The sequence below is a fragment of the Leopardus geoffroyi genome, chromosome B4, assembly GCF_018350155.1.
Source record: "Leopardus geoffroyi isolate Oge1 chromosome B4, O.geoffroyi_Oge1_pat1.0, whole genome shotgun sequence".
NCBI classification, from domain to species: Eukaryota; Metazoa; Chordata; class Mammalia; order Carnivora; family Felidae; genus Leopardus; species Leopardus geoffroyi.
The window spans coordinates 136,785,327-136,800,884 of record NC_059341.1 but is presented as its reverse complement, the minus strand read 5'-3'; the positions used below and the strand labels follow the sequence as shown (position 1 = coordinate 136,800,884).

At 51.1% G+C, this 15,558-nt stretch overlaps 1 protein-coding gene across 4 annotated transcripts in view; it reads left to right on the top strand.

The window, feature by feature from the left end:
* The window catches only part of SCUBE1 (signal peptide, CUB domain and EGF like domain containing 1), a 131,956-nt gene that overhangs the window by 21,242 nt on the left and 95,156 nt on the right, over positions 1–15,558 (top strand). For all 4 annotated transcript variants that reach the window (XM_045465795.1, XM_045465794.1, XM_045465793.1 and 1 more), the window contains one exon: positions 269–397. In XM_045465795.1, the coding sequence (XP_045321751.1) occupies positions 269–397 (129 nt within the window). The remainder of the gene's footprint in view (positions 1–268; positions 398–15,558) is intronic.

Here is a 15,558-nt window from a genome sequence, read left to right as displayed (position 1 = left end):
GTCTGCTTCGCTATGGTGAAGGCCCCCTGCATGTGGCTTGGCACGTGGCTCTGCCCTGTGAGGAGGTGGCCGGCCTCGCTGCAGAGCCAGGAGCTTTGTCGTTGTCGTCTGCGGGTCCCCGGCCCCCGGCAAGGACTTTAGTGAACCCCTCCTGAGTCATTCCCCCCACCACCCCCAAACCAGTCATGCCCTGGGGGCCTCAGTGGTAGCGGGGAGGCCGGACCCCCAGGCCCTTCCTCTGATCCCTCTCCTGGCCCTCGTTTTGCAGACATCGACGAGTGTGAGAATGACTACTACAATGGGGGCTGTGTGCACGAATGTATCAACATCCCGGGGAACTACAGGTGCACCTGCTTTGACGGCTTCATGTTGGCCCACGATGGACACAACTGCCTGGGTGAGTGACGCCGCCGTGCCCTGCCTGCGAGGCTCGCCCTGCCTGTTCTTCGGCTCCAGCGTGCGGTGCTGGGGGCCGTGGGAAGTCTCGCCCCCTCCCCGCCCTGGTTCCTGGTGTTACTTTGCTACGGCCGCCAGAACAAAATAGCATAGACCGGTAGGCTCAAACAACAGCAATTTATTTATTTTCTTACAGTCCTGGAGGTTGGAAGTCCGAGCTCAAGATGTTGGCGGGGTTGGGTTTTCTGAGGCCTCTCTCCTTGGCTTGCAGACGGCCACCTTCTTGCTGTGTGTTCACACGGCCATCTCTGTGCATACACGTAGCTGGTTTCTGTCTCTCTGTGTCTCTCCTTTTTCTGTGCGTGTCCTCACCTCCCCTTATAAGGGCACCGGTCTTACTGGAGTGGGGCCTGTCTTCACAACCCGTTGGTAACTCAATTACCACTTTAAAGGCTGTGTCTCCAGATAGGTCACGTTCTGAGGCACTAGGGGGTTAGGGCTCCAACATGTGGATTTGGGGAACACAGTTCAGCCCGTAACAAGGAATTCTTCTCTATCTCCAGATTCTCATGGTTCAGATGCATACGTTTAAGCCAGTTATAAGAGTAATGCAAGATGGAAGAGAACGGAAAGAATTGGAAAATAGCTTAGTCGTGCTGGTGCGTTTGCTTGCCGCCTTCTCTGCACCCAGCTGTGATTTCCTGTGGTGGCAGTCAGGTGGCCCCTTCAACATCATGTGCACCTCGGGTATTCTCAGCCTGGCCCCTGTGCTCACCATTTTGTGGTTGCCTCATAATCTGATAAGTTGACTAATAGCCCGGGGCTGCCATAACGATGTGCCACGCTGAGTGGCCGAGACGACAGAAATGTGTTCTCTCGCAGGCTGGAGGCCAGGAGTCTGAAGTCAGGCTGTCAGCAGAGTCGATTCCTTCTGAGGGCTTCCGAGGAGAATCTGCTCCAGGCCTCTCTCCTAGCTTCTGGTCGCTTCGGGCATTCTGTGCTAGTCAGTCACGGTCTCCCATGTTTGCACATTGCCTCTGTTTCATGCGTGTCTCTGTGTCCGAACCTCCCTGCTTTATACGGACACAGTCATATTCCCATGACCTCGTCTGCAAAGACCCTATCTCCGTTACGGTTCCACAGATGCTGGTCTTTAGGACTTCAGCATCTTTTGGGGGACATAATTCAACCCATCACAGAGGTGGCTTGCAGTCTGCAGCAGGAACACCATCGTGGCAGGAAGCACAGGGTCTCAAAGCAGAGGTACCTGTCCCCCAGGCCCTCTTCTGCGACTGGCCGCTGGGGTGACACAGGGCACAATAGCTAGAGCTGAGGAAGTAAGACCATGAACTTGCCGGGAGCGTGGCTGTGGATACATTATTACTGTCTCTGGGTCTCGGTCACTTGTTGGTGGCGGGGGTTCCAAAGAGCGGCTTCCTCACAGACCCTGGTGAGCAGGAGCTGACATGATGTCCTGATGCTGAGAAGCATGCCCGGCACGGAGTTCTCCATTCTAGTCGCTGTCACTATCGTCACAACCTCTGAGCCTCAGTCTTCCCCACTGTGAAATAGGGACAGTTATGCAGGCTGTGTGCAAGGACGAAATGACACGGTGAAGTGGAGTGATCGGCGTTTAGCACGTGCAAATAATCAACAAGCAGGCATTCCCATTCCTCTGGGTGACTCAACCTCCCTTTTATGCTTGGCAAATAAGATCGTTTGCTTATTTTGTTTGCTTGTTTTCAGCAACGGGGCTGGAGGTGATTCTGGGCTTAAATTTATATTTTCTCAGGCGCCTGGGTGGCTCGGTCAGTTTAGCATCCAACTCTCGGTCTCGGCTCAGGTCATGATCTCACGGTTCGCAAGTTCAAGCCCCACGTCAGGCTCTGCACTAACAATGCGGAGCCTGCTTGGGACTCTGTCTCTCCTTCCCTCTGCCCCTCCCCGGCTAGGGGCTTGCTCACGCTCTCTCTCTCAAAATAAGGAAAGAAAGAGATTTTTTTTCTTACTTGTTTAATTGTTGCCTTTAACAAGTCTTCCCAGGAATGGAACCACTGGGTCAGAGGGTCATTTGGATGTTTTTTTGGCTTTCGATGCAGAACTCGATGAAAGGGCCCAACCGACCTTCCCCTGTGCCAGCGGGCGTGGTGATGCATAGCACAGGAAGTGTGGCGTCCCCGGTGCCCTGGAACTTTTCCTCTCCGTGGTGTATTAGCTGTAGATTTCCCTGCCTGTTTCTGTTTAATGCGTGCTGGATCTCAGACAAACTTGTTATGGGAAACAGATCTGTGAACATGTAATTACACCCAAAATAAGTCCTGAAGTGGAAGTCTGGACAGCGGGCCGTTGAAGCCCAGATGGGGCCTGTGAGGAGCTTCCCCTGCATCGGGCGAGGGTGGGGTTGGACATGGGGTGACTCCTCAAGTGGGTCCTGCAGAGGTTAGAAGGCCACTTGCTGGGACGAGGGCCCAGCCTGGGCAGAGGGCTGGGGGTGGGGGGGACAGCTGGGCTCAGGGTGGGTGGCAGGTATTTCAGAAGGCTGCAGAGGTAGGCAGGGCATTTGGTTAGATTGGAAAGACCGGGGCTGTCCTGTAGGGTGTTCATTGTGCCAGACCCCGAGTTAAGTACCATCCGAGTGCTGTCTCGTTTAATCCTCCCAAAGCATAAACCCTTACTTCTACCAGTCGCCTGCCACTTTCTCAGATGACAGTAAGGCTGGTTTCGGTAATTGACTAGTCCGGGAAGGCAGAGCTGATATCTCTGCGAGACAACAGGGAACAGCACCCTGTGGCCAAGGTGACAGACCTCGGGGACCGCCAGTTCCGGGCTCAGATCCTGGCTCTGCCAGTTACCACCCGTGTGCCCTTTGGCCAGCCACGTCACCCCCCTGCCTCAGTTTCCTCACCCGTAAAATGGGATCCGTAGTCCCCGTCTTGTAAGGAGTGAACGGGATCGTGGCTATAGAACATCTAGCAGAGTGCCTGGCACCGAGGACTCCAGACGTCACGGGCGTCGATCCGCCGACCGACTTCCAGAAAGAGATTCATTGAGGTGGGCCTGTGGAGGCCAGAGCCAGCCACACGCACTCCCCGGGCTGTGTCTGACCCATGGGGCTCCCCTCCTGGTCACGGCGCTCGCACCTGCGCGGGACCACGTGTTTGTAAATAGCCTGGTTCTGGACGACGGCACGTTCGCCCAGTGCCTCCCGTCTAACGGCAAAGTCTGGGTGGGTTTATTTTTATTTTTACAACATATTCTCTTCATGCTGGTTAATTTCAAGAACTGGTAAGACTCCCCCCGCCCCCACCTCCGAGCACAGATTGCACCTTCGTACGGCTCTAACTCACACATATGGCAACCGAGAAAAGGCTCTCTCTGTGGCTCCTCTCCTTCTGGCTGAGGGCGGAACCTTCCCAACAGACTTGTTTTTGTTTGGGCTTTTTCCTTCTCAAGACAAAACTCTGGCTCTAGAGAAGTCAGACCTTGGTTCCAACCGGCTGTATCCCACACTGGTCATGTGACCTCGTAGAGCCTCAAATCCCTCATCCGTAACATGCCGTGAGGGTTAAGTGTCTGGTATGTGTCGGGATGACTGTTGGCTGAAACACAGAATGCTACAAGAGGAAGCCGGGCTTGGAGTTGGAAGATGTAGGCTCAAGTTCCGGGACCACCGCTCAAGAGTCAACGGTTTAGGACCAGCTCCTCAAACCCTGCAAGCCCCATTCCCCTAACGACAACATAGGTCAGTAATCCCCGTCTCAGAGGGTCACCGTGACAGTCACGCGCAAAAGCACATACGGAGAGCTGCATGTACAGATGTCACACTTTGCACAGGTGCTGCATGCTGTCGTCATGGCACGGTGGAGGTTTCAAACGGACAGCCCGCAGTCGCCATCCAGCCTGCAAGCACGTTTGGTCCGTCCTCCCAGTGGTTTTGTAATCGCCACTGTCACCATCATCAGTCAATGGCTTGTGAATGTTTAAAAACCGAGGGATGTCGGGGTCCCTGGGGGGCTCAGTCGGTTAAGCGTCCGACTTCAGCCCAGGTCACGATCTCGTGGTTCGTGAGTTCGAGCCCCGCATCGGGCTCTGTGCTGACAGCTCGGAGCCTGGGGCCTGCTTCGGATTCTGTTTCTGTCTCTCTGCCCCTCCCCTACGCGCTCTCTGTCTCTCTCTCAAATATAAAAAATAAAACATAAAAAAAACTAGAAAAGAAATCGAGGGATGTCACAGAATAGATCACACATCAGGCCACAGAACAAGCCTCAACAGATTCTAAAAGATGGAAGTCATACCATGCGTGTTTTCCGACCACAACACTATGAGACTAGAAGTCAACCACAAGAGCAAATTCTGAAAAGACCACAAGTACATGGACATTAAATAAAATGCTACTAAACAATGAATGGGTCAACCAGGAAATAAAAGAAGAAACGAAAAAGTACATGGAAACAAATGAAAATGAAAACACAACAGTTCAGGGGCGCCTGGGTGTCTCAGTCGGTTAAGCACCTGACTTCGGCTCAGGTCACGATCTTGCAGTCTGTGAGTTCAAGCCCCACGTCAGGCTCTGTGCTGACAGCTCACAGCCTGGAACCTGCTTCGGATTTTATGCCTCCCTCTCTCTCTGCCCCTCCCCTGCTCATGCTCTCTCTCTCTCTCTCAAAAATAAATAAACATTTAAAAAAACAACAACCGTTCAAAACCTTTGGGATGCAGCAAAAGTTGTTCTAAGAGAGAAGTTTATAGCAATACAGGTGGTCTACCTCAAGAAGCAAGAAAAATCTCAAACAAACAACCTAACCTTACACCTAAAGGAGCTAGAAAAAGAACAAATAAAAACAAAACCAGCAGAAGGAAGGAAATAATGAAGATAAGAGCAGAAATAAATGAAATAGAAGCTAAAAAAAAAAACCCAGTAGAACGTATCAATGAAACCAGGAGCTGGTTCTTTGAAAAAATAGTAAAAATTGATAAACCTGTAGCCATACTTATCAAGAGACAAAGAGAAAGGACCTAAATAAATCACAAATAAAAAGGAGAAATAACAAACACCACAGAAATACAAACAATTATAAGAGAATATTATGACAAATTGGACAATCTGGAAGAAATGGATAAATTCCTAGAAACATAGAACCTAATGAAAATGAGAGCAGGAAGAAATAGAAAATGTGAACGGACCCATTACCAGCAATGAAATCGATTCAGTAATCACAAAACTGCCAACACACAAAAGTCCAGGGCCAGATGGCTTCACAGGCAAATTCTACCCAACATTTAAAGAAGAGTTAATACCTGTTCCTCTCAAAACTATTCCAAAAAATAGAAGAGGAAGGAAAACTTCCAAATTCATTCTATGAGACCAGCGTTACCCTAACACCAAAACCATGTAAAGACACCACACAAAAAAAGAGGACAGCAGGCCAGCATCTCTGAAGAACATAGATGTAAAAATCCTCATCAAAATACTGGCAAACCGGGCGCCTGGGTGGCGCAGTCGGTTAAGCATCCGACTTCAGCTCAGGTCACGATCTCGCGGCCCGTGAGTTCGAGCCCCACGTCGGGCTCTGGGCTGATGGCTCAGAGCCTGGAGCCTGCTTCCGATTCTGTGTCTCCCTCTCTCTCTGCCCCTCCCCCGTTCACGCTGTGTCTCTCTCTGTCTCAAAAATAAATAAAACGTTAAAAAAAAATTTTTTTTTTTAAAAAATACTGGCAAACCAAGTCCAACACGACATTAAAAAAAGAAAAAAGCATTCGCCGCGATCAAGTGGGATTTATTCCTGAGTTGCAAGAGTGGCTCAGTATTCATAAATCAGGGCGCCTGGGTGTCTCTGTCAGTTAAGTGACTTGGGATTCTCTCTCTCCTTCTCTCTTTGCCCTTCCCTGCTCATCTCTCTCTCTCTCTCTTTCTTTCTCTCTCAAAATAAATAAACATTTTAAAAAGGCACTGCTTTAAAAAAAATTCATAAATCAATCAACATGATACATCATGTCAATAAGAGAAAGTATAAGAACCATCTCATTTCAGTAGGCACAGAAAAAGCATTTGACAAAGTACAACATCCATTCATGGTAAAAACCATCAACAAAAGTTTAGAGGAAACATACTTCAACATAATATAGGCCAGGGGTGCCTGGGGTGGCTCAGTCAATTAAGTATCCAACTTTGACTCAGGTCATGATCTCATGGTTCATGGGTTCGAGCCCCACATCTGGCTCTGTGCTGACAGCTCAGAGCCTGGAGCCTGCTTCAGATTCTGTGTCTCCCTCTCTCTCTCTGCCTCTCTCCTTCTCTCTCTCTCTCTCTCTCTCTCTCTCTCTCACTCAAAAATTAAAAAAAATCATAGGGGCGCCTGGGTGGCGCAGTCGGTTAAGCGTCCGACTTCAGCCAGGTCACGATCTCGCCGTCTGTGAGTTCGAGCCCCGCGTCAGGCTCTGGGCTGATGGCTCAGAGCCTGGAGCCTGTTTCCGATTCTGTGTCTCCCTCTCTCTCTGCCCCTCCCCCGTTCATGCTCTGTCTCTCTCTGTCCCAAAAATAAATAAACATCGAAAAAAAAAAAATTTTTTTTTAAAAAATTAAAAAAAATCATAATAAAGGTGATATATGAAAAACCCACAGCTAACATCATCTTCAGTGGGGAAGAACCGAGAGCCTTTCCCCTAAGATCAGGAACAAGACAGGGATGTCCACTGTCACCACTTTTATTAGACATAGCACTGGAAGCCCTGGCTACAGCAATCAGACAAGAAAAGATATAAAAGGACTCCAAATCCAAATCACTATTCACAGATGACATGACACAAGAGACAGAAAACCCTAAAGGCTCCACCAAAAAACTGCTAGAACTGATCGACAAATTCAGTAGCTTTGCAGGATACAAAACCAATCTACAAAGGCCGATAGCATTTCAATACACTAATAATGAAGCAGCAAAGAGAGAAATTCAGAAAACAATCCCGTTTACAGTTGCACCAAAAATAATAAGATACCTAGGAATAAACCTAAACAAAGGTGTGAAAGACCTGTACTCTGAAAACTGTAAAACACTGATGAAAGAAGTTGAAGACGACACAATGGAATGGAAAGACATTCCTCCTTATGGGTCGGAAGAACAAATATTGTCAAAATGGCTCTACTACCCAAAGCAATCTACCAATTTAATGCAGTGCCTATCAGAATACCAATAACGTTTTTCACAGGAGCTAGAACAAGCAATCCTAAAATTCGTATGGTGCCACGGAAGACTCCAAATAGCCCAAGCAATCTTGAAAAAGCAAAACAAAGCTGGAGGCATCACAATTCCAGACTTCAAGTTATTACAAAGCGGTAGTCATCAAAACGGTATGGGACCGGCACAAAAATAGACACATAGATCAATAGGACAGAATAGAAAACCCAGAAATAAACCCACAATTATATGGTAAATTAATCTTTGATAAAACAGGAAAGAATATCCAATGGGAAAAAGGCCATCTCTTCAACAAATGGCGTTGGGAAAACCGGACCACTTTATTACGCCATACACAAAAATAAATTCAGGATGGATTAAAGACCTAAATGTGAAACCTGAAACCATAAAAATCCTAGAAGAGAGCACAGGCAATAATGTCTCTGGCATCGACTGTAGCAACTATTTTCTAGATAGAGGTCCCCTGGGGCAAGGGGAAAAAAAGCAAATACAAACTCTTGGGACTACATCAAAATAGAAAGCTCCTGCCCAACAAAGGAAACAATCAAGAAAACCAAAAGGCATCCTACAGAATGTGAGAAGATATTTGCAAATGACATATTTGATAAAGGGTTAGTATCCAAAATACATAAAGCACTCACACAGCTCAACACCCAAGAAACAAATAATCCAATTAAAAAATGGATAGAAGACATGAATAGACACTTTCCCAAGGAAGACAGCCAGATGGCCAGCAGACACATGAAAAGAAGTTCAACATCACTCATCATCAGGGAAATGCAAATCAAAACCACAATGAGATACACTCACACCAGTCTGAATGGCTAAAATCATAAACACAAGAAACCACAGGTGTTGGATGAGGATGTGGAGAAAAAGGAACCCTCATGCACTGTTGGTGGGAGTGCAAACTGGTGCAGCCACTGTGAAAAACAGTGTGAAGTTTCCAAAAGTTAAAAATAGAACTACCCTGGGGCGCCTGGGTGGCTCAGTCAGTTAAGCGTCTGACTTTGGCTCAGGTCATGATCTCGCGGTTCATGAGTTCGAGCCCCGTGTTGGGCTTTGTGCTGACAGCTCAGAGCCTGGAACCTGCTTCGGAATCTATCACTCCCTCTCTCTCTGCCCCTCCCCTGTTCATGTTCTGTGTCTCTGTCTCTCAAAAAATAAATAAATGTTAAAAAAAATTTTTTTAAATAGAACTACCCTACAGTCCAGCAATCAGACTATTTACCCAAAAAATACAGAAACACTAATGTTTATAACACCCCTATGTTTATAGCAGCATTGTTTATAATAGCCAAGATACGGAAGCAACCCAAGTGCGCATCGATTGATGAATGGATAAAGAAGATGTATTATATATATAAATGGAATATTATTCAGCCGTTAAAAAGAATGAAATCTTGCCATTTGCAACAACATGGGTGGAGCTAGAGAGTATTGTGCTAAGTGAAGCCAGTCAGAGAAGGACAAATACCAAATGATTTCACTTATATGTGCAATTTAAGAAACAAAACAAATGAGCAAAGGGGGGAAAAATGAGAGAGATAAAGCAAGAAACAGACTCTTAACTATAGAGAACAAGCTGATGGTCGCCAGAGGGGGGAGGGGACAGATGAAACAGGTGAAACCGGGGGGGGGGGGGATTCAGGAGTGCACTTGCCGTCATGAGCACCAGGTTATTAAAATAAAAACCTAGAAACCAATCAACCTAATAAAAATTAAAAAGTCAAAGAATGTCACGTAAAAGTCGTAGTTTCCAGCATCGTTCCTGCTCGGCCACATTCACCCAGCCCCTGACACTGTGGGGCTTGGGCAGGAATACAAACGGAGGCCTGGATGCCACATGGCTATGTATGTAAAAGTTACAAAGCTTCAAAGCTGGAATATAATCCCTCTCTCCTGCCTTGAGCGATACTCCTTCCTAATGACCTTTGGAAGGCTAGACTGGAGTTCAGAACCTGGGAGTCCTTGAAGCTTCACGTCAGAGAGCGGCAGTGGAATGGCTGGCTGCGTCCCCACGCCACGGGGAGCCTGAAGACACGCTAACCTGAGTGTTCAGGCTCTGGCCGTTTGCTCCCACACCACTTTTCCTTTTTCCATTGCTTGGTCCTAAGTGTCATCTGTCCCTTTGAGAAAAGATTTGGGGCCATTTGGGCACGGAATTTTAGGGTCTCAAAGACCCAGAGTGTGGTCTAGAAAGGTGTGTGTGTGTTCCAGGTGCACGTGACCCCCTCTGGACTCCTTACTCCGTAGGGGGGGCTGCAGCCACAGGAGGGGCAGAGCAGGGACCGCCCCCCCCCCCCCCCCCGCCGCCGCAAAGCATGAGGCCCAGCACAGGGACATCTCTTGCCCACGTCTCAGCGTGGCGAGATTTGCCCGTACATCACTCGAGATTTGCCAGAGCGGAAGCCCGGATGCTGTGCTGCGGCTGCCCTCTTTGGGGGGGGAGTGTACTTCCTGTTTGCTACAGTCCTCACCGTGCCCTGTTGCTGACAATCAGCAGCTTTAGGCATTTAATTACCTGCTTGGTCTCAGTGGGAATTGTGTTCCTGCTTCCTGGTGAAGCTGCCAGCACAGGGCCTGCGCCCGGTGGGTGCTCAGTGGTTCTGGAGGCTGACGGAGTTGTCGGAAGGTTGTCCGTTCTCACTGCCTTGTGTAGTCCTGACCGTCTCTAGTCCGTCACTGTGAGCCCCACTCACGGCCCGTCGGCCGTCAGGGACAGTTAGGCTGGTTTGCATCTCCTGTTTTTTGGTGTCTAGGAGTCTGGGTCAGGAGTCTTGTCCAGCCGTAACATTCCTCTCTCAACCACCACTGAACTCCTCGGGGATGAAGGCTGGACTAAATCCTGATCAGCAGAGTCTGAAAAGCATTCTGAGTTCATTAGGAGAAAGGAGGCTGATGGCTTACGGGTTCCTTTCTCGCCTGCGTTTTCACAGTTGAACCTTTTCTTTTGAGCAAACGAGGTTATTTTTTTTGTGGAGATGGCTTGCCTGGGAGGGTGGCCAAATCTGCCCTCTGGGGAGCAAAACCCTCTCTCTATTTGACATCTTTATTGAGGAATTTCTCAAATATAACAGAAAATGACACCAGAGGGATTTGAAACCAGGATGAGATCCTTGCTCAACCCCAGATGCCTGCTTTTAGCATTGTAATTACTTGAAATAGCAGTAGTTCTGTTTGAAAAATATTATTCCAAACTCCATGCAGTTGGACATGAGAGCAATATTTAGGCTAATAGAATAAGATGTTTTCTTCATCTGAAATTAAAACCAGCAGTGGATAATTTTTCCCCATCTCCGCAAAGCAAGGGCCCTTTTTCTCTAAAGCCACTCGTTCACTTAGCCAGATGTTTTCTTTGACCCCGGTCTTTACCTTGACTTACTGAAAAATATGTTTCTCAGGTTGCTCACAGTTTGAGTTTTGAACTTGCTTCTCAGCACTTTTTCCCCTGCTGAACACAAGCCATCTGTGGCCTGGTTCCGCAGAAAAGCATCATTAACTACATCCCTCCTTTCCCATTAATGCTCATTGAGCACCTACTCTACGCCTAGCCTTCTGCTAGGCAGGCAGTTCCACTTAGGCGGGATGAGGGAACTTTGCGTGAGTCTCCGCCACGCGCCCGGAGTGGTCCGGGATATCGTGCTCCCGTCCGTCACTTGGTCCTCGTGGCATCCACAAGCGGAAGCCATTCGTATCCCCTTTTTATGAATGGCGAAACCAAGGCTCAGGGAGGGAAAGGGACCCACACAAGGCCACCCAGCAGAGCTGGGACCATTTGGCCACTCGAGCCCGCAAGCCTGTAAGTCACCAACCGCCCCCTGCCCCCCCCTGGTGCCCGAACAGCACCAGCTCTGGGAGGCTGGCCAGGTTCAAGGAGGGGCTTCCTTCCATGGGCTGATAGGTATGCACCCCCTGCGAGCTGGGGAGTCACTGAGGACATCCAGAAATCCTAGCATCTGCTAAGCCCAGCCGGTGGGTGGCGTGCCGGGGGGCAAGAAGGAACCCCTGACTCCAGAGTTCGCTTCCAGGGCACCTCCTCCCCCGAAGCCCGTACTGCCTCCCCTGGCCCAGGCAGGAGCCTGCGGCCCGTGTAGCAGCTTTGTGTCCCCCTTGGGCTTCCCTCAGGATGTTGTCTTAGCCTGTGTGACTGTGCAGAGCCCTGTTCTTCCAGAGCTTTCTCTCATGCTTCCCGTGGCTTCCACAGTAGCACCCAGTGCCTCTGCTCACTGGCTCATGAGGCCCCTCATCAGGGCCCTGTCAGCCGTTCCCCCTCACCCCTCACCCGTGCCAACCTGTGCCAACCTGTGCCAACCTGCGCCCTCTGGCCCAGCCGTCCTTAAACCCACAGAGTCCTTCTACACCTCCCTGCTGCTCCCTTGCGGCCCTTCCCGCAGCGGGTTCCTGGTGTGGTCCTTCTTGTCACCCAAGACCCAACCTGCCTCTGCCTTTGCTCTGAAGTCCTGTGACCACGCTGTATACATGGCCACTGTGGCTGTGGGCTGGGGTCCTCTCTTCAGCAGAAGCTGTCTCCTCTAACCCTCCACCTTCCTCCTCGGGGCCCAGTGCCGTGTCTGGCAGATCACAGGCATGCGAAAAGTATTTGCAGAATGAAAAAATAAACACATTTGCAAAACTGCCTTATAACCTGGGCCCTCTCACTCAGCAGACCTCCATGCTGGGCTCATGGCAAAGATCAAGGGCCATCTCTCTCGGGACTCCCAGGATCATAAGAAAGAAACGTTCTCGACTGTAATGACAGGTGGAAGGCCGTGATGGCAGGGACCCCAAAGCCCTCCGCCCAGTGTTCATCCGTTCGTTTATTCCAGAAAATTGTTCGGAGCACCTGCCGTGTGCCAGACATGGTTTTGGGTGCTGAAGAAACCAGTAAGCAGTGAACAAAAAGAGAGTCACCCACATCCAGCTGAACCTGCATAGGTGGGTGGGGGGTGGGGGACAGCAAACAGGCGAACGTGTAAGTCAGTAAGGTAACTTCAGGCAGGTCAGCTCCACTGAAAATAATAAAACAAAACAACGTGATAGAGAGTGATGGGGAGAGAGATGATGCACTGGATAGGGTAGAATCCTAGTTACTGCTGCTGGCAGAAAAACCACCCCACACTTAGTGGCACAAAATACCATTTAATTTGGCTTTTGGGTCCTCTGGGTCAGGAATTCAGATGGGGCACAGCAGGGGCGGCTCGTCTGCTCCACGGTGTCTGGGGCCCCGGCTGGGAAGTCACGAAGGCTGAGGATGGCTCGATGGCCGGGCTAGAATCCTCTGGAGGTTCCTTTGCCGCGGTCTAGTGGTTGACGTTGGCCGTCGGCCAGAACACTTGGGGCGGCCCCTGCGTGTGGTCTCTCCACAGGGGTTGGGGTGGCCTTCCTCGCAGCATGGCGGCTGGGTCTGAGAGCGCACGGGAGTTTGACGGTCTGGCCTCAGCGGGCACTTCCGCGAAATTCTGCTGGTCAAGGCGGTTACAAAGGCCTTGTCCCCACATTCGAGCAGAGGGGGCATGGGGGCGGGGGCCTCAGTGAGGAGGAGGAAGCCACCATTAGAAAATTACAGGGAGGATCTTCCCACCCAGCAGAAGGGAGAGGACAAGTGAAATGGGCAGAAGCTGGGTGAGTTTGGGAATAGGTCAACGTGCCTGGAGGCCCGGGAGTGAGGGAGAGGGACCGGAGATGAGCTCAGGAGGTAGGCAGGGCCTTCTAGGTTCTAGAAAGGCCTTGGGATTTTATTCTAAGTTAGCTGGGAGCCATGGGACACTTTAGGGATTGACATAATCTGATGGACGTGTTAACTTAAAGGGATTTGCTTTCTGGCTACGAAGTAGAAAACGTGTCCCAGGGAGGAAGAGGGAGAGACCACTGTGGCCGTCTGGGTCTGAGACGGTGGTGGCTCACTCCAGGGTGCCGGCGGTGCGGGTGACGAGAGGTGGTTGAATCCAGAACGTATTTTGAAAGCAGAGCCCACAGGAATCGCTTATGGGTTTGACGTGAGAGGTAAGGGGAAAAAGCGTGACCACCACCAACTGCCTGGAGTCTGTGGGCGACTGCGGGCAGCGGCTCAGGTGCGGAAGCCTGGGGGGCAGGTCAGGCTGGAGCTGGGAGGGGCGGACTTGAGGGTCAGTCTGGCCACGTTCGGTCGGGACGCGCTTCAGCCGTGCAGATGGAAACGGTGTGTAAGTTCGGAAGTCGGCGGAGTAATCAGGTCTGGGCGGTGGGGCGGGGGTGGGGGGGGGGCGGTATATGAGAGTCTGGAGCTCCCAGATGGCAGCGAAAGCTGGATTCGATTCATAGAGATCTCACGAGCACCTGTCCTGAGCTCACTGTCAGGAAGTAGATGACATAGTCCCAGCCCTCCAGAAGTATAGGGAGTGAGCCTGCCTCGCTTTGAATCCCGGATCTATCACTTACTTGCTCTGTGACCTGGAGCAGGTAACGTCACTTCTCTGGGCCTCCGTGTCCTCCTCGGTGGGGCGGGGCTGCGAGCAGAGCTTGCTGCACAGGGGTGATGCGGACACGGAATGAGGCGAGCTTTGTACAGCACGTAGCCCGGCGCCTGGCACGTGACCGAGGGCTCGACGGGTGTGAATTACCTAATTCTCACTTAACCGCTGGTGTGTGAAGCCAGCATACTTTGTAAAGAGAACCGATGACTTTCTGAGCTGGACCCTGGGCCGTGGGTGAAGCCCCTTGGCCGGGGCCCACGCCTCACGTTCCACGCGGCGCTCCTGCCGCATATGAGCCGCTGCTCCCCGCCCTCCCGGGGTCAGAAAGCTCCCCCCCCACCCCCCCCCCCGCCCGTCCTCTTGCACTGATGCTTGCCCCTGTCTGTTGACACGGGGCCATGTGGCCTCAGCGCTTCCAGTCCCAGCTCTGGGCCACGTACTCCTTTTGTGACCTTGGACACATGCCACCTCTTTCTCAGGCTCAATTTTGTTCTCTGCAAAACGGGCATGATCCCTGCCCATTCGGATCCGAAGGGAAGATAGATGTGCAGGTGACCCTGCGGGCTGCCAAGCAGAGGCTCAGGAGGAAGAGGAGAGGGGTCCTGGAGGCCGACGGGGCCCAGGAACCCAGCTGCGCCCGTGGGAGGAAGTCGCTGCGGGCGCCAGATGCTCTGGGTGGCGGCTGGGCCTTCCCTGGCGGGATGAAAGGGTCGCGCTGCCTAGGCCCTTTTGAAGGCACCCCCTCTCATCCTGGAGGACAGCTGGAGACAACGTGCTGCTCCCTCACACCCCTCACGAAGAAGGTTCCAGTTGCCTCTGTTTATTTGTCTTTATACTTCAACAGCTCAAATGCATTTCTTGCTGGGAAAGAAACGCCGCCCACTTTAATGTGAAACTGACGAGCTTCGCACAGTCACAAACACCAGTGTTTTTTAAGGTGAACTCCAGAGGTCTCTTCCTGTTCTCTTTATCTGTGCCCCACCCTTCCCCACTCTTGGCCCACATTCAGGTGATGGGAACACGCCTGGTTGGAGGGACTTGCCCTGCCAGGACCAGCCAGAGTCAGGCCCGCTCCTCCCCCCAGCTTTTTACAACTGTTCATCTGGTGGAGGTTCTTTAACCTGAGAAAAAGAAAAACGCTGGAAACTTGTGCATCGTTGTAAATGGGCTTTCTTCTTCCCCCCAAACCACTGTAAAACTCGGGGTGTAGGGAGGGGGGTTGATTCAGACCCAGGGGCGTTTTGGGGGTAGAGTGAGCTTGTGTGGCCTCCTGCCTACAGCCAGCTCAGGATGGGGACAGGGAGGAGTGTGGGAGAGCAGAGGGGGCCAGGCGGTGCTGGGGTGGAAAGGCAATGTCTCGGGCCCGGCTCTTTGGACCATGGACTTGTTTGGGGACTCTGGAAAACTGCCCACCTCTCCGAGCCTCAGTTTCCCCATCATCTGTGAAACGGAGGGGTGGGATGTGCCCGGTAGTTCTCAGACTTCTAGCAGCAGAACCCTTAAGTGCGAGCTGA